Source organism: Astatotilapia calliptera, chromosome 8 (genome assembly GCF_964374335.1).
Source record: "Astatotilapia calliptera chromosome 8, fAstCal68.1, whole genome shotgun sequence".
Taxonomy (NCBI): domain Eukaryota; kingdom Metazoa; phylum Chordata; class Actinopteri; order Cichliformes; family Cichlidae; genus Astatotilapia; species Astatotilapia calliptera.
This window is the reverse complement of record NC_137429.1, coordinates 30529067-30547483: the sequence shown is the minus strand read 5'-3', so window position 1 is coordinate 30547483 and position 18417 is coordinate 30529067. Positions and strand designations below refer to the sequence as shown.

The window sequence follows — 18417 nt, the reverse complement described above, 5'->3', positions numbered from 1 at the left end:
TTCACTCATCTTCAGCTAAATTGTCCTTGTCTGTTAGTCTGGTTTGAAGTATGCACATTGCCATTGTGCTCCGCCAACTCAGTGGCATTTTGATACCCTCCCTTCTTTAATGCCCTCTCTATGGAGAAGTACAATGACATCCCAAGGTTTCAACCACAGCTCATCCCATCAAATATTACCCAAGTATGGGAGCAGTCCCTGATCTCTTATCGCGGTCCTGCAGTGGAGCTTCATTTGCCATCTGGTAAACCCCATGGATATACCTAGATCAGCATGAGGAGTCATTTACACCATGGTGAGATAAGTGCTGCCTGAAAATTGGTGGAATCCAGTCAGACTTGCTGATTATAGTTGACAGCTCTTTGCAACTATAAGGTAATTAGGGAATATCAGGATAAAGCAGAGTGATCTGGAAATTACACAAACATCGTGGTGTCTGAAAAAGACCATCGAAAGGAGAAACGATGCAGGATAAATCAGTCATTAGTATCAGCATCATCAGGTAGTATGTGCACAACTGAAATTACTCCCATGCTTTCAGAGCAATTAAAATGAAATCTCCTGAACTATTGAACAGCAGAAGTACTGTAGTCAGTGTTTAATGAGCAGTGATGGGAATAACGGCGTTACCAGTAACGGCGTTACTTTTTTCAGTAATGAGTAATCTAACTAATTACTATTTCTTTCGTTACAACGCCGTTACAGTTACTAACAAGAAAATGTGGTTACGTTAGTAGCTGTGTTCAGGTTACCGCAGTTTATATCAGTTGCACGGAAGTAGCTGTAAGTAATCTGGACGCTGCATCTTTAAGCAGCTGTGCGCGCTCCCGCGGACGGCAATCACTTTCTGCCCGATGATCACTTTCTGCCCGATGATCACTTTTTGGCACAACACCTGGAGCTAAGGAGGCAAAACAATCGCACGAGTGCTGCTGTTTGACTGAGGAAGAATAAAGGAGTCGTGGTAAGACAATCACATGACCACTTAAAGACAAAGCAACAAGGTGACATATACCAGCTTATAAACTGTGTTGATCGGCCACGTAAAACCAGAGTCATGATAAACAATATATATGCGGCGTTTTTACCTCAATAGTTCCGTCACTTTTACTGTCTAAGGACAGCGCAGCGAGACCTCTGCTTATGAGCAAAGAAAACCCCCAAAAAGACAAACAAAAAACAGCCAAACAGTGTTTGGAGTGTGTACTTAATGTGCTGTCTTGTGTAGTTGATGTGTAGTGTTGTGGATAGTTTTGTGTTGTGTGTCAGAACAATGAGGCAAAGAAATATCACTTTTTCTACTCGGATTTTACGTTATATGTCTGATTTTAGATCAATTGTGTTAATACAGTAAAAATGAACACATAACTATAAATTCAGACACGTGAGGTTGTGCTGATGATACCAAACACGGCAAATAAATAGTTTTTAAAGGTGAAATGTGGAGGAAACATCAAAAGTAGTTAAAAATGGCCAATTATAACCTGGACCCCAGAGTGGTAAACATTTTTTTTAAGTAACGCAATAGTTACAAGTAATTCATTACTTTTAGAATCTTGTAACTCAGTTACTAACTCAGTTACTTTTTTGAAGAAGTAACTAGTAACTATAATTAATTGCTTTTTCAAAGTGACTTGCCCAACACTGTTAATGAGTGCTCCGTGCAGGAGAGAAACAAGTGGCAGTTGGAAGTGGTCGGTCAGATTGGTGTGACTGAAACACTCCACCGTCTCCAACATAGTGTGGTTATGGAGCACTCTATGTTATCAGGGTCGCGGAGGCTGGAGTCTCAGCTGTAATAGAGTGAGAGGCGGGGTACACCCTGGATGTATCGCAGTCTGTCGCAGGGCCAACACGGACAGACAGCCGTTCAGAATCACCCAGAGTACCTGGAGAGAACCTATACAAACTCCACACAGAAAGGCTCCAACCAAAAGACACCACAGAGTAAGTAGACTAGTTCAGACGCTTACCACTTCACTAGCTAAACAACTAGCTTTGGTGACGGCTAAACATCAATAGTACTAGGAGAATGACACTCTCCGGGTCATCATGGCTTAATGCTCTTTCAGCCTCTGAATCCACTTCTTCCTCCTCTGCCCTCCTGATGTTAATAAAAATTTTCAGTTAACTCTGTTAAACGTTTTTTCTGCATCTAGAGACAATACTGTTGTGGGTTGCGTGCTTCTCCCATACACTCTTGCAGTATTGCTCTGTCTCCAGCCTTGGTGGTGCTGTGCTGATACTGTTCCCCTGCCACTGTGAGAACACCTTGGTTGGTTCTCTGGAGAACCATGTGCCTTCTATTTCTCGGGTATACCAAATCAAGCGGCAGGCCAAGGCTCTGAGTCTTTGCTTGGCAGACTCAGTGACATTACGTTCTTATCTCCCTACTATTAACACTAACAAAATGCACTCTTCTGTGATACTATCTTGCTTGGCTGCTGCCTCTAAACATGCGTTGGTGGTTCTCGGTGTGCGGAGCTGGATGCTCGGGTATGTACTGTAATCTGATTGTTCTGTAAACTGTTTGAAATGTTGTTGTTTTTAATGCCTTGGCTGTATTTTTAGGTAAATAGCTGCAAAGGTTGTACAAAGGTTTTTAAAATTTACAATTTATTTTGCATTACAAGATACGAAAAGGATTTATTGTATATGTTTGTGGTTTTTACAGTAAAAAAATATAACTTTTTCTACTCTGGTTGTATGTTTTATCTCTGATTTTAGATGAATTGTGTTAATATAGTATGTCAAAATGGAAAAAATAAATGTAAATTCAGACATGTGAGGTTGAGCTGAAAAGAATGACACCAAACAAGGTGAGGTAAATAGTTTTTAAAGGTGAAATGTAAAATTAAAAGTAGTCAAAAATGGCAGATTATACCGTGGACCCCGGACAGTTAAATAGAAACAGACAGTTTTGCATTTTGCAGCTGTTTCCGGCTTATTACACAGAAACTACCAGAGGTAATAACGTGGTAATAACTTATTACCACATTATTACATTCCTGTTTCTTTCTTGTTACCCTAAATAATGCAGTATATAACACAAACTAAATATATATGGTTGAAGTTGAGGTGCCCATGTTATCAAACATAAAACTTTGTGATTGCTGAGAGAAATTCCAATAAAAGTTTCCACAGGCGGGAATGATTTCCTGTGTCATTCAGTGGGACAGTTGGGAAATCTCAGTCTCTCACTGAAGGTTTTCCTGAGGCTAGCATGCATGTCAGGAAGGGGGGATATTGTCCAGCATTCTCCTTATCTTGGAAAAATCTGCGTCTCTGATACTACCTTAAGAAAGTCCAGTCCAGTTCAGTTTACTGGGCATTTATGCTCCTCCACAACAACCACATCGACTCGCTGAATTAAAACAAGGGTCGCAGGTTTCTTGATTCTTATAAAGTCTACAATCACTTCCTTGGTCTTTGCCACGTTGAGCTGCAGATAATTCTGCTCGAACCGCTTGACAAAGGAGTCGACCACAGCCCGGTACTACATCTCATAGCCCTTACTGATGCATCCAACACCAGAGTCATCAGAAAACTTCTGAAGATGGAGGTCTCTGTGGTGTAGAGGGTGAAGAGGAAAGTGGGAGAGGACGGTCCCTTGTGGTGCCCCTGTGTTGCTGATCACCTTGTCAGACACACAATGTTGAAGACGCACATATTGTGGTCTTCCTGTCAGGTAATCAACAATCCAGGACACCAGAGAAGCATCCACCTGCATCCCTGTTAGCTTATCACCCAGGAGGGTCGGCCTGATGGTGCTGAATGCGCTGGAAAAGTAAAAGATCATGACCCTCGCAGTGCTCGCCGGCTGGTCCAGATGGGTGTAGATGATTGAGAAGGCAAATGATGGTCGATGGTGTCCTCAACTCTACAGTAGCACTCGTAAGCAAAGTGAAGGGGACTCTGATGTGGCCGGACTATAGGTCGAATCTAATGATGAGTCTTTCCAGGGTCTTCATGACGTGGGAAGTCAGTGCCCCAGGCCTGTAATCCTGGGGGCCACTGGGACGTGGCATCTTTGGTACAGGGACGAGGCATGATGTCTTCCACAGCACTTGGGCCCTCTGTAGACCCAGGCAGAACAATTTCTGAAAGACTCCACAAAACTGGGGGCAGACTTGCCTTCATTTGTCTTCGAACCTGGCTGTGAGTGAAAGTGACAAATGAGGGAGGGGTGTCAGGACTTTCACAGAGACGCAGTGGAGTAGCTGCGGATCGGAGGCTGACTACAGGTAGGTTAATAGGGGGGGGTGAGCATTACCTGCAGTGTTGGATCTGTTGAAAAACACATTCAACTCGTTTGGTCTGCCCCCAACTCCCCTGCTGTTAGTGAATCCAATGATGGTCTTCATGCCACTGCACACCTCTCTCATGCTGAGTTTCCTCTCTAGCTTTCTCTCAAAATGATTATTCGTCTCACTGATCATGCCCTTCAATAACACCTGAACCGTTCTCACCTCCACTCTATTGCCCCCTCTGAAGGCCCTATGATCTCATTAGTCACCCATAGGTTATTATTTTAGCAACCATGGAGAGTCCGAACTGGAACAATGGAGTTGGTGCAGAAGGTTATGTAATCAGTGATACACTCAGTAAGCCCACTCATGTCCTCACCGTGAGGCTCACAGAGTGTGTCCCAGCCCTGTAGTTCTGCCAGGGCCTCCTCTGACCATCTCCTAATGTTCACAGGCTCCCTCTTCATAGACACGTAGCAGGGTGAGGTGAATCAGGCTGTGACCTGACCTACCCAGTGGGGGAGGTAGGAGGAACTGTGTGTGTCCTTGACATTAGCATGCAGTAGGTCTAAAATTCTCTCCCCCTGGTGGGACAGACCACGTACTGTGTGAAAGTTGGCACCGTTGTGTCCAAGGTGACATGGTTTGTAACCGGGCTATGGCAGAGTGGAGAAGGTCCCATGCAGCTGTGGAGTTAGCAGGGGGAGGAACACAGACAACCACCAAGATCACAGGGGCAAATAATACAGCCAAGAGCGCACAATCCAGTGTCCAGACAACAAATCTGTTCTTTGACTGTTACAGCTACACCACCGGTTGTTAACAAAAGCATCAAGCCTGCCCCCTCCTTTCTACTTACCATTCGCAGCGCTATCAGCCCGAACAGTGTGGAAGCTTTCCACAGATGCATTGTCATCGGGAATTTCCTGGTGCATCCCTGATTCTGTGAAGCACATCAAGCTACATTCCCAATATTCCTTCTGACTCCTGGCTCCTCCATTGTATTTGGTAGCGACTGAACATTGCCCATTACGACAAGAGACAGCTTAAGCTCCCTCGACTCTCTAGGTCACACCACAGGCACCACTATCCCGTTCTTCAATGAAAGTAACAGTTGTGTCACGACAAGGAGAATAAAAACTGTAAAACTGAGAAGTTTTAGAGAAAACTAATACAGTGAGCTCTGGGAATACTTAACCCAGCTTAATTCATCCCAGTCAGTACATCCCAGTCAGTATAAAAACACAGGACACAAGATACCCTGTCTCATACTGTGTGAATACTTGTCCAGTATACTCAGGTATACTAAATTACCATCTGATGTGTGTTTGCGTATTTTTGTTTGTGTAATGTTGAATCCACACACACACACACACACACACACACACACACACACACACACACACACACACACACACACACACACACACACACACACACACACACACACACCAGGAGAAAAGATTTCCTCTCCTTTCAAAGTGCTGCTGTGCTGACGTATTGACCCGTGCTGTCTGACATTAGACATCAGCCTTGTGAGCCGTGTTTGTGCCACGTGTATGTTTGCTACAAGATGTGTTAAAATGTGTTGCTATGGCTAAGCCTGTTCTCTGTTTTTCTGCTTATCTAACAGGGCAGCGAACGCCTCTTCTCTCTGACCATTTGGACGTACATGGAGACCCCCACTTGGCCAGGTCAGTGTGCCTGTGTGTCTGTTACACTGAGTCAAATGATCTGTATGTTCCAGGATTAGTGAGTTAACTGATACAATCTACTGCACAGCTACCACAGTGTGTGTGTGTGTGTGTGTGTGTGTGTGTGTGTGTGTGTGTGTGTGTGTGTGTGTGTGTGTGTGTGTGCGTGCAGCTGGCTGTCTTTGCAAGTGTGTCTGTGTGCACAGGGGGAGAATGTGCTGACTGCAGTCCTTTGGTTCTGGGCATGCCCATTAGAAGTGGCTATAAATCGTGAACGCAGTGCTCTCACTGTGTCAGCAGTCCGGCCAATGAATGGATATTAAACGCCACAAAAAAGCCTCTTTAATTCTGCCTGCATCCGCCACACCACTGCACACTCTTTGCCTCTTTCTCTTTATCTAGCTACCTATCTATCCATCCACCTTTTTTCTTTCTTGTTTTCACTTCTCGACCCCACCCCGCCCCCATCCCCTCAGCAACATAAAAAAGAAGTGGGTGCTTCAGCCCTGCCAAGCTTGTTGGGGTGAAAATATCCCAGTAAAGACTTGGGTATCTTTTATTTAGCAATAGCTTCAACAAAATATTATTTACAGCTAGTTATATTGGCCTTTTCCTCAAAAAGATTAGCTTGTACATATTCCCCCTCACTATGTTCTTTATCAGCAGACAGGCGGGTTGTTTAAAGGGAGGAACTTGAGAGTTTGGGTGAAGAAGAGCACTGAAAACATGGAAGAGCAGTTGTTATTTATTCAGAGACACTTAAAATATACTGTAATGTCTTCTTTTTGCCTGGGATCAAACCCTCAGTCGGGTGAGGCTGTGTTGCAGTGTTTGGGTGGTGAACATCCAAACGCTTGTCTGTGAGTGTTCGTGAGTGTTCATGAGTGTTGTAGTGCAGACTCCTAACTGCTGGCAGTAAGCTCTCATTCCTAATGCTAACTGGATATTCTCTGCAACTCGCTGCTCGGCTCCAAACCTCCATGCTGTTCGATCATAAAAAATGTATTAGTATTTCGATTCAATTTTAGTTCTGAAGCATGACCCTGGCTGTAGGTGTGGCCATCTGTGCTACTGGCACATCGATACCAATCTAATCGGAGCAGGAAAGATCAATGATAACCAGCTTAGATCAGTGGAAATGTAGAGTCGAGGAGGTTCGTCAGCAGCCTCGCTTGTTGCACACACACGCCAGAGTGTTTCAAAATGGCTTCATTATGTTTGGTGACGAAGATTTTTGTGTTTGATGAGAACAAAGAGCAAATGCAAAGGGTTGAAGTGCGGAATGTAGTAATTAAAGCGCTCTGCTGCACTTCCTCCACTTCCTCCTTCGTCTCTGTCCCAGATTGGCCTGATTCTACTTCCATCAGTGTTCATCAGCAGGCTGCTGACTGGGCCCAGTCACACTGACACAGCAGCTAACTGGAAAGTTGTGTGTGCCTCAGTCAGATGCTCACTCATTTGTTTGATTCCTTTAAATTTAATTGATTTCACCGATTTGTCTATCGTCTTCATCATTAGTCTGTTTTGTGTATAGCACCTGCAAAGACATGGTGACAGGTTTTCAGGGACTGCTCTTCGACTGTGAAACTGAAAACAGCATAAACTAGAGAACTCATCACTGTGAGTGATATGCTGTGTGAGGCTGTGTCACTAGCTGTGAATGAGATGGCATTCAGGGAACCCGTCAGATTGGTGACAGGAGATTAGACGACCATCATATAAATATCTGAGATGTTTTTTATTAAATAAGCAGAAACAGCTATTGGACTCCCCCAGATGTGTGGTATGACTCAGTGATCACTTTATACCAGCACCGCACAGCACCGCAAGCAAGACTAATTCTGCACAATTGTGCAGAATTAGTCTGACACTAGTCTGACACAGTGCTGCTTCTTTCAATAGTTTGACACCGTTTCTGTTTGGACACGTCCTAAGAAAGCACATCTCTTTTTTTGTGTTATTGGAACCCAGACAAAGACTAAAACATAAGAGACTCTATGGTGTATAGTATTTTCTTACTTTATAAAGCTTTTGAAATCTGTGTGGTGATGGCTGCTCCTGTGAAGCTTCTCAAAATGAAACATTCATTAGAGCCCTTTGACTGCTCACAGGTTAATGGAAGCTTTTGGGAAAGTAATTTAACCTGCACTGGAATGTTATGTTTTATATTTGTTACATATTTTCTATTAGACCAGTTATACTATTAGTTCCATAGTATATACTGAAAAGTAGTAGACGTGTGGGCATCACTCACATATAACATTCAGTGAGAACGTCTCCAACAACCGTCATCCAACACGGCTGAAAAAAATGTAACAGCTTAGCACATGAGTCACTGTGGGTCAACCAGCGACCACGTCCTACCTGCTGAGTAACTGTAGAGCAGGTCAGCTACTAATTAGAGGTTTGGGGGTTCGTTCTCAGGCTGCTCCGGTCTGCATGCCAAATATCTAATATGATGCACACACTGGAGTGTGGATGTGTGTGAATGTTTAATGGAAAGCACAGAAAAAAAAATGTTTGTATTAATGAAATATCTTTTATAAGATCCTCAGGTGCTCAGGTGGAGTAGAAACATGCTTTATAAGAACCTTTCATATACATAATTTGCTCTGAGATTAATAAAGGTTAATAATGATTCAGTCCATTTACCTCAGGCTGAGGTCAAAGAGTCTGAACAAACTCTACACAGCAAGCAAATGAGGCTGCACCCGGCTCGGGACGACACTCACAGGGGCCCACAATGCCCCCCAAAATCAGCCACAGCTGAGTCGAAGAAAGAGGTTTGAAAAGCTATAATAGAGCTAATAAAAAGCTGAGTGAGTCTGTTTGAGAAGGAGCTCCACGGCCTGCCCAGTAACAGTTAGTGACCAGAGCGTGCAGGTAATCACAGAGCCAGCCCTCCTCATCACTTCATGTTGACGTTGACCTTTTTTCTTTTTTTTTTGCTTTGAGCAGCTCGTTCACTTAAATCTTCTAAAGATGTTATTTCCTTCATTCCACTCCACATAGTATGGACTCATCCAAGACAATGGGATTAACTAATGATGGATCCCTGGTCCAGCAAACTAATCCAAACTACCTAAGGCAATGATGGGAGCTGATTACGCCTGACTGGGATTAGTGGGATTCAACCCCATAGTCATTAGTAACAGGGAAACTATGAGAGGTTATTTGCTCCTCATTAAAAATTAAAGCTTGGCTTTAATGGTGATAACACAAAGCAACTGCCAAGTTGTTATAGGACCCTTACATTATTAATAGAGATAAACAGTAGCATCTGTCACTAAAGACAAAAGACCGTAAAGATGATATGACTGTTTTACTGACACACAACTGCATGAAATTGCAAATACAATATATTTCACCCTGAAACGGGTAAAAAGGCTCAGTGGGCACAAACTGTGACCATTTCACTCTAACTGTGAACAGACAGAAAGAGAGAGCACGGGGCTGTAAAAGCTTCTTTTTATGTTGCTTAAAGTGATGCCCAGTTGTCTATGAACTGCTTTTAACACTGCTAGAAAGGTCGTTACAATTAAAGAAGTGCTGCTGCAGCACAGAGAAATGGAGAAGAATGTGATGTGAGAAAGAAGAAAGATGTCAGCACGACGAGCGGCAGAGAAGCTTTTAGCCTTTCCTTACACGAGTAATGTCCGATTACTGCTGTGTCTGAGGCTGCAGCACACAAACTTCAGGTTATGGCCCTCTGAAATGGACTAATTGTCAGCTGCCGTGTATCACAATCAGCCAGTACGTCCTGCGAGCCATCCAGAGGAAAGGCACAGTTCACATTGAATATTCATGTTTTTGTATTGGTTATAATAGGCTCGAGCGCACTCGGGCAATGATTCCAAACATAATCATGAATAAGCTTTCCCACTGCACTGTCTGCTGTGAGCTTAGATGACCCCCGCTCTGTTGATGCTCCTCATCATGTGTACCGTTAGCTTTAGCTCACTTCGCTGTGACTTCAGAGCTTGCACTGACCTCATACAAAGCTTTTGTTATTAGTGTTAGTAGTAGTAGCAATATTTTTCGTATTAGCAAGGCCCACAGCAAACGAGACGTGTTCTTGCCTCTGAACTGTGACACTTTCAAAGTGGTTCTGCTTTACATTGTACGTTAACTTTAATATCTTTTTTTGAATACAACTGTGTGACGAGACGACTACAAACACCCACAGACAGTAATAACTTCTGATGGATTTGGATTGTTTATGTTTATTATTCATCACCTCCTCCTGCCCAGCTCTCTGAATGTCAACAAAGGGACATTTGTCTCAACTATATTTTTATCTACAGTCTCAATGGTGACTAGAATTGCCAGCAATGATAAAGTCATCCAAACAGCCACAAGCAATTCAGTATTAGAGGCTAACCGCATGATTTGGTCTCAGAAGTAACCAGATGTACAAAACACACATTCAAAAGAAGGGAGCGACTAAAATCAGAAATTGGACTTTCACCAGCAAAACTTCGGTATATGGTTTCCGTCAGGTCTCTGGAAAAGCCGGACCCAAAAGGACCCACACACACGCGCAAAAAAGTTGAAACGAGAGGAAGGAAGGAAGACCAAGACAAACAGAAACAGGTCTGCGAGGACTGGAGGGCAGCTTCACTCTGAAACAGGCACAGAGGCAGGTCCTTTGAATAACCGAGTTTCCAGATCATTCCCGAGTATCTGAATAAAGACTAAACTACTTATTTTACTAGTGTTCATGTCAGAACGTTATCCTTGTGCTGGTTTTCTTGGATATTTAAAAGCTTTGGACAGATTTCCAACAAAAACTGGGATTATGTCCGGTGCCGAAATTTCAGGTTTGGAAATTACAAACTATGACAGGTTTGGTTAGATGTGACTACTTTAATCTTTCACAGGGCTCATGCTCTTCTTCCTGGACTCTCACCCTGCTATCTCTGGCTAAACCACACTAAAAAAAAAAAAAAAAAAAAAAAATGAAACGTTGACTTTAATTAAAATTATTTTGTCAACAGGTTCCATGAAATTTTATCTTAAAATGTTAGTTTAAAGCAAAAGTCTTTAGGTCATCTAATTTAATAAACTTTCATTAAAGTAACACAATCCTTTTGAAGTGAGCCAATTTTATAAAACTACTTAGGATTAAAACCTAAATCAAGTTATGTTGTTTGGACATGAATTATGTATTTACAGGTTAGATTTGTTTTGTTAACACATTTCTTGTTTGTGGTATTTAAATGTTAAATTTAAGTTAGATTAATAAAAATATTATATTTTCAGCAAACTTGTGCTTTACTAATTAGTTTTACATAAATCTACAGGTTCCACACAAATGAATTTAGTACAAGCCACTTATTTCTCTTATTTTCTTTATTATTTTTTTTATTTATTCATTTATTTGTTTATACATTCATTGAACATTTTTTTTTAAGAAAACAACAGCTGCACCACACAGTATTAGCCCATTAAGGTTAGTAACTAGTAGTGTGCACACAGATGCAGCATAAAGATAATGATTTTAAATTAAATGTCTCTGCCAGAAACAGAAGAAAAAACATTTAAGATCACATAATAGGCTGACCACAAAACCTTTAAATGAACTGTTCACCTTAACAGCCACAATCCTGGACAGCATCCCATGCCAAATTTGTGAAGAACCGAATAAACAGGTTCCAGTCACCAGGTTAGATTAAAAAAAAAAAAAAAGTAATAGTAATAATAATAGTAATAATAATAATAAAACAGTCTACTAATATTCCCAAAATCATATCACCATCACAAATAAAACTTTAATAAAACATGCAAACATTATGGTCTGACAATAAAACAGCTTGCCAGTTTTCAGTTTTTTGCAGCAGCTTAACAGAACTCATTCAACACTTGCCACTGTCAGCTTTTATTTTACCTCTGTATAGGGAAAAAACTCAAGTGGCAAACATTTTAACATGGAAAGAATTGTTTGTTTTTGAAAGGCGACAAAATACACATTCATCCTGCATCCTCTCTCAATGAAACCCTTTAAATCTCAATACTTTGAATAATCTTTTAGACAGATTCCATGCAAATTATAACAATGTGACAACATTAGTTATTCAAGATTTGGTTTAATACAGATAAAAGCTACACTAAAATTACCAACCAGGTATTCTTTGAAGAGGATGCTTGGGTCTTCATTCAGGTAAAGAGGTAGTGCCCTGAGGACACACTCCCTCCTCTTTTCAGTAGCTTCATTCTGGAGAGAGTGACAGAGGTACAGAAAGAGAAAACAGAAATAGTTTAGGATGACACATTATATGCAAAATGAATGACATATCCACTGCAGAGATAGACATGTACAAGACCAATTAATGACCACATGGACATGAATAGTTAACCTGTGGGCAGGGTTTCCACCACATTATATATGTCCATATTAAGCAACAGAGGGAAGGACAAACTAATACAGCATCTTTTTGCATTCCAAAATTACTTACAGCTAGCTGTTTACATTTGAAAGTGATCTTATAACGCCATAACATTTTGCTATGAACAGAAAAACGCTGTGGCTGGGGCCAAAATTTGTCTAATTTTCCTCCCTGCAGCGCCTCCTTTTTTCTTGAAGACTTTTTGAGCTGGTCAGTGTATTGGTCAAGTTGCGCAAGAAACCTCGGAACAAGTGGAGCAGTAGTAATCCTCACAAGTTCTGCTTCCACCTAAAAACATGTCAACAAAAGTGGGCGATAAACAAACAAGAGAGAAAAACCGATCAGCTGATCATTGATCAGTTTCATGATTGAAGGAGAAACAGGAGAGGGAGGAGAGAGAATGAGAGGAGAAGAGGCAGCTGTGCAGCAAACACAGAATAACTCCAGCTTTGTGTCTTTTTCATTGTACCTGAAGTCCGGGACAAACTGCTCCTTTTCAGCTCAACACGAAACGCGTAATATTTTCTCTGAATACCAGACGATTCTGTTTTTTAGGGGACGGTTGGCAACTCTACTAACTAACCCTATGAATAAAATAAAGTTCACTATCAGTAACACCGTAGCACCCACCCAGCTGTATAGAAACTGCTAGCAATAACATATAACATGCTAGCTAGCACGCAGTACGAGTTATTGTAACTGACTGTAAAAAGTCAGCACAACGAAAATAAACTCCACCTAAATTTGGTTTATATCTGACCCAGATAGACTGCAGGTCAGAACTTCTTACCTGAAGTTCAGTTCACCGCCTCGGGTCTCTCCTCTTGCCTCCCCTTTCTCTCCTCCACCTGCTGGCCTCCACCACTTGCTAATGTTACTGAATCTGTGGAAGCTCCGCAATGCCACCACACGAAGTAACGGATAACGAGCCTATCTAAATCCCAGTAACGCGTTCCTGATTTTGGCATAATAACTAGTTACCGTGCTCATTACCACAATAATAACGTAGTTACTGTAACGCGTTACTTAATAACGCGTTAGTCCCTACACTGCTCATTATGCTTCTTCTTGACCTCAGTTAGCAATGCCAATCTCTCACTTTCAAGGCTGTCCTGCGTCTCTCCAGCCGGATAAGGAGAACAAAAATTTACCTCTGCCTTTCTAGGTTTTTTGACAGCATATGCTGGGTGATATCGATCAGTTGGTTTGTGCTTGAGGGAATTAATGCTCAGTTCTGGGCACTCCAAGTTTCTAAGCTTTGTCCTATAATTTGCTTGAGGCTAATCTTTCATCCATAGAAACTACTGAAAGATCCTTGTTCTCTTAAGCATGGATGTGCTTTGATTGAAGCTTCAGCTTCTATTTCCAAGTTTGCAGGATATGCCTTAAACATCATGATTTTCTCAGCTAGAGCTTCTAAAATGTCTGACTTAAGTTTGTGTCCTGGGTTCAGAAGCATTCCATTTGATATGAAAGCCTGGTTTGCACTTTGAAGTTGCATCTCCACGTCATACGGAAACTTTGGTATTTGGAATTCTGCAGGCCACTGAGATAGAGCTGTTTCTGAGTCAGAGGATGAAAGTAATGTCAGAAGATGATAGTGATGTTTCTTCCCCACTCTGGTTCATCCCAACTTCACCAAAGTGTGAAGCATCAGTCAGACGGATGACTTTCACTGTGCTCTTGTCCTGAATATCATCCATTCATTTAAGGTTGATAAACTCATTATCAAAGTCACTGTCCATGTACTGGCGTCTAATGTCCCCCTGAATATCAAACTGACGTTTGGTCTCATCCGAAAGCTCCTCCACAGACTTTGGCATGCCCGATGCGATCGTCAGTTTTTCAGTATTGTTGGAAGCAAGGATGATCCGCAGTTCTACTGGTTCAAACATCATTCGATTCCGTGCTTCAGTCTAGAAAAGAAAAATATATACATGAACAGAAATCCAGATGTCAGCATAATGTTTCACAACGGTACTTAACAGAGAACTGAGAAAAATTCTGACTAATCTCAACAAAAACACTGATTAAAGGTTTTCTTGTCTAGAAGATATACGGATGGGCCTAACAGACTGTTAGATCCAACAAGTCACCGGGAGTTAGAGGCTGAACATCACAATAAAGCCAGGTGCTACTTTAGGTGCTTATGCCAGTGAGATTAAAGTGCATATTGAGTAAGCCGTTAATTACAGCTGTTTATTCACATATTCATTGTGTCCTTTTGATGTAAGGATATCTTTCAATGTAACCATTCGAAGGGGACCAATGAAGTAGTCATTTGATGGGTACTTCTCTGCCGGTTCATCATATGTTATCAAGGACATTTTGTACATGGTTGCAGTTCAAAAGCTGCTCCCTAAACCAAGACGAAAACTTGCTGACAATGAAATTCATTGTACCCTGAACAACACATATTCTTATTATCTCTCCAAATTCAGGTAGCCCATCAGTAAAACCACAGATAACTATCATTCTATTTCTGTAGTTGATCCCTCTATAGTCTGCACTTTTAGTTATGTTTACTTCTGTCATGTCAGGATACATCCATTTGAAAGGCAGAGAAATGTCATCTTTCAGAACCTCAAGAGGAACTCTTGATGCACTTGACACTTCAACTCCAGCTTTCTGTGGATGTAATGAGTGTAAGTGATAGGCAATCAGCAGTTGATGTTTCCTTGACAGTGTTAGAGCAACATTTTTAAAACACTTGGTATGATGAGCCACTTCCTTGAAAAAAAAAAGTATTTTCCCTCAAATCTCATTGTCAATAATCCAACAAGAGGGCCAAAACATTGGATCATCTGGGGGTAATGTTCCAAGTAGTGAAACTTTGGCAGAAGGTTTTTGTTGGGAAATGCTTCTTGATATTTCTCTCTGTGATCAGAAATTTTGATCTGAAGATATCCAATTGATTCTTCTGTATGGATCTGGGCAACAGCAAGTTCCACTATCTACTTTAAATCCAAAATGATTTCCCACACTGGATCACCATCAGGTATAACATCTCCAATCAAGAAGGGCAGCAGTCTTAACAGAGTCCAGTTTTCAGGTGCATTGTCACCTATTGTATTTTTTCTTAACAATGTTAAGAGAACTGGAGAACTGCTGGACGGGCTCACCTGAGCCTTCAGCGAGGACAAAAACAGGTGCGGGGGCCTGCTGGGCAGTTGCCGCTCCCACCCGCGGAGTAGGTACGGGCGCAGAGACTAGCGGTGCCTCAGCTGGCCTGGAAACTGGAGCAGGGACAAACTGGGCCCTGGCCCCCCTCACCCGAGGAACTGACACAGGTGCAGGAGATGGCTGGACTGCAGCTGCCCTGGGCGGAGGAGCACCGGAAGGCAAAGGAGCAGGCTCAATGAAAACAGTACCATCAAAAATAGGTGACGACCCTTTCCCACCACATTTAACAGTCCGTGCAGTCTTAGGTTTAGCAGTGTTCACAGTCTCAGAAAAAACAGACTCGGCAAACTTGGGTTTTAGCTTGTTCCCACCCCAACGAGCAGACCTCGAACTAAAAATCCCAGACGAATGCTTATTGTGATGAACTAGCGCGGGAGGATTCAAACCAAAACTGGCCTCCCAGTCCAAATCCTCGTCGAAAAAAGAAATCCCGAAAGTGTCTGAGGTAAGTTCATAGTCTTTACTGTATAACAGCTCAGGTGGAGTGTGGAAAGTGTAGTCCTTTTGACTCACCACCGGAGGTTGCTCAGACGTGTCCATATGACAGCGATGTGAGCGCCATTTCCTTTGGGCAGAGGTAGCTGGCGTCGTGAGCAACTGAGCCTCCGGTGCACAGAATGGTGACGCTGAGGATGGAGCGTGAGCGCCTGAAGCCATGTGGAGGACTCCCAACTGAAGCAGCGGCATCTTGAGTGCCAGCAGAGCAACAGGTGGAGACTTCTGGCAGCTCCGGGGACCGCCGAGAGCCAGCCGAGTGCCATGGAAAATGCGCCCAACGTCAGGGGTAAGCCATGGCTCCCAGCGGAGTTCCTCCTCCAGCTGGGCAAAGGCTGCTCGGCGTCGCTCCTGAAGTTCAATGTCTGCTGGGTCCATAGTATGGTCGCGATCTTCTGTTATGAGTAGGCTGTGTGCAGACAGGAATCATGGACCCAAAAGTGCAGACACTCGGAGGCACAAAGTAAACTTCAAAAAACAGCTTTAATGCTGAACTAAAAAGATACCAGAACTGAGACTTTAAACATAAACTCAGGCACGCAGACAAAACACACAGCAAAATAAATGGTAGATCACGACACAGACACAGAGAAACACAGGGCTTAAATACACAGAGGGAGCAATCAGGGAATGAGTAACAGGAGGGAAACACAGCTGGGCAAATGAGGCTTAACGAGACAAGGGGAAGCAAAACCAGATACATTAACCTCAGACAAGGACCTTCAAAATAAAACAGGAAACATGACACAGACTGAACTAAAGACACAGACTCGCACGCACTGCAACAGAGGGAACAGAGACGTGGGACCAGGGCAGACACAGACACTGACTGGACACGGGGATATAGCAACTAAGGATACACAGAGACGCGAGCTAAACAAGGGGATACAGCTGACAGGGGAGACAGAGCAACTAGAGAAGACAGAGACATAAACCATAAGACAGAACTCAAAGAAAGCAAGACTAGAAATAATAAATAATATAATAAACTCAAAAACCCTGGGACAACAACCCAGGCATCCTAACAGTTCGTGGACCAATATGTGGACGGTTTGTTTTATCTTTTCCCTTATAGTGAAAACTGACAATCACTTTATTTAAAGAGTCCAACGTGATGTATTTTTTGGATATGAACATACCCAGACACTGTGCAAGTTCCACTGGAACAACACCTTCCAAAAGATTGTGGAGTATGTCAGGTGGATATCCAGTTGACACATGAAAATGAGAAAGATTTTCCGTCAGCACACACGGCCTTTTTACTCCAACACAATGTTTTCCACTCTCTACTGCATGTTTGACATGTTGTTTGTGCAGGTCTTTGGATCGAAGACTAAACTCTCCAGAAAGTACCGGTTTGGTCTGAAAGTCGCTGAAGCGTCCTCTGCAAAATCGACAAACATACACTCCTGAAAAGCTCTCCACAAAACCTGCAATCCCATGAGCACCTAGATTGTCTGCAGCTACACACTGTACCGTGCCTTTTATATTTTTTCCAGTCTGTGGGACAAATACCCCATGCTCCTCCAAGACAGCCAAATCACACAAAAGAGGTTCAAGCACTTTTTCACTTTACCCATATTCTTTGACGTAGCTGCTTTTACACAGTATTGCCAAGTACATGGATGACAAAGAGGAGTGTTGGTCCTGGGATAAGTTGCTTAATATTGTATCCTTAATATTAATATTGTATTTTCTTTTTTGAAGTACCGAGAGGGTTGCATACTTCAAACTCATCAATGTAAAGCATCACAGTAATTCTCAATTCATCAGCAGACAGGAACTGATTTTGTTTGAAAAAGTCTGCATCTTGAAATGATCTGTATTCTTCTTGCGTAGTTTCAGTTTCCTTGGATTGAGCATTGTAGTTTTCTACTATGTCATCTACTATACCATTCTTTGTTAGGAGCTGTTGTAGGGCCTGCAGTAATGGTATATATTGGTAGGTATGGTTGCTCTCCTTATCCAAAATATATTCAATTGGTTCAATTACATGGAACTTTTTGCTGAAGTACTGTTTCTGCTTAAAAGCAGTCCCAAGAGTACCGATATTTCCGAGTGTTTTTGTCAGCGGGTTAGAGATGCAGACTGCAGAGGCCAAATCCTCAATTTCTTTCACATTAAGATTAATATGACTGCTTTGTACAAAAAATGGTAACTATGGCATTTATTGCAGTCAAGGATGCAGAACTCATCAGGAAGTGCAAGTCCTGCAAAAATTCATCCACTGCACTGCTTGGAACATGGAGTACATTTTCCAGCTTAAGCAACATCGCTGCAAATTTCTCTTCTATCAACCTCTCATCACTTTTAGAGATCCCTGCCTGAGACAGATCTTGCGCTTCCACCTGACCTTCGTCGAATACTCCACTGTCTTCATGTTCCCCCCCTTCAAGAGCTGGCCTTTTAAAA

At 42.4% G+C, this 18417-nt stretch overlaps 2 protein-coding genes across 6 annotated transcripts in view; one reads left to right on the top strand and one right to left on the bottom strand.

Annotated features, from left to right (window-relative positions):
* Nucleotides 1-18417, top strand: part of rbfox3a (RNA binding fox-1 homolog 3a) — a 598584-nt gene that overhangs the window by 240551 nt on the left and 339616 nt on the right. For all 4 annotated transcript variants that reach the window (XM_080305712.1, XM_080305714.1, XM_080305711.1 and 1 more), the window contains exon 3: nucleotides 5881-5941. In XM_080305712.1, coding sequence (XP_080161838.1) covers nucleotides 5920-5941 — 22 coding nt within the window. In that variant the 5' untranslated portion in view covers nucleotides 5881-5919. The remainder of the gene's footprint in view (nucleotides 1-5880; nucleotides 5942-18417) is intronic.
* LOC145430504 (uncharacterized) lies at nucleotides 11406-17526 on the bottom strand. 2 transcript variants are annotated; one of them, XM_080305693.1, is made up of 3 exons: nucleotides 16024-17526; nucleotides 14111-14243; nucleotides 11406-12155 (listed from the first exon to the last, which is right to left on the bottom strand). In XM_080305693.1, the coding sequence occupies exons 1-3, from the start codon at nucleotides 16381-16383 to the stop codon at nucleotides 12151-12153; spliced, it is 498 nt and encodes a 165-aa protein (XP_080161819.1). In that variant the 5' UTR covers nucleotides 16384-17526; the 3' UTR covers nucleotides 11406-12150. The 2 variants fall into 2 exon arrangements, with proteins under 2 accessions (XP_080161819.1, XP_080161817.1); XM_080305691.1 differs by lacking the exon at nucleotides 11406-12155 and having other exon boundaries at nucleotides 13607-14243.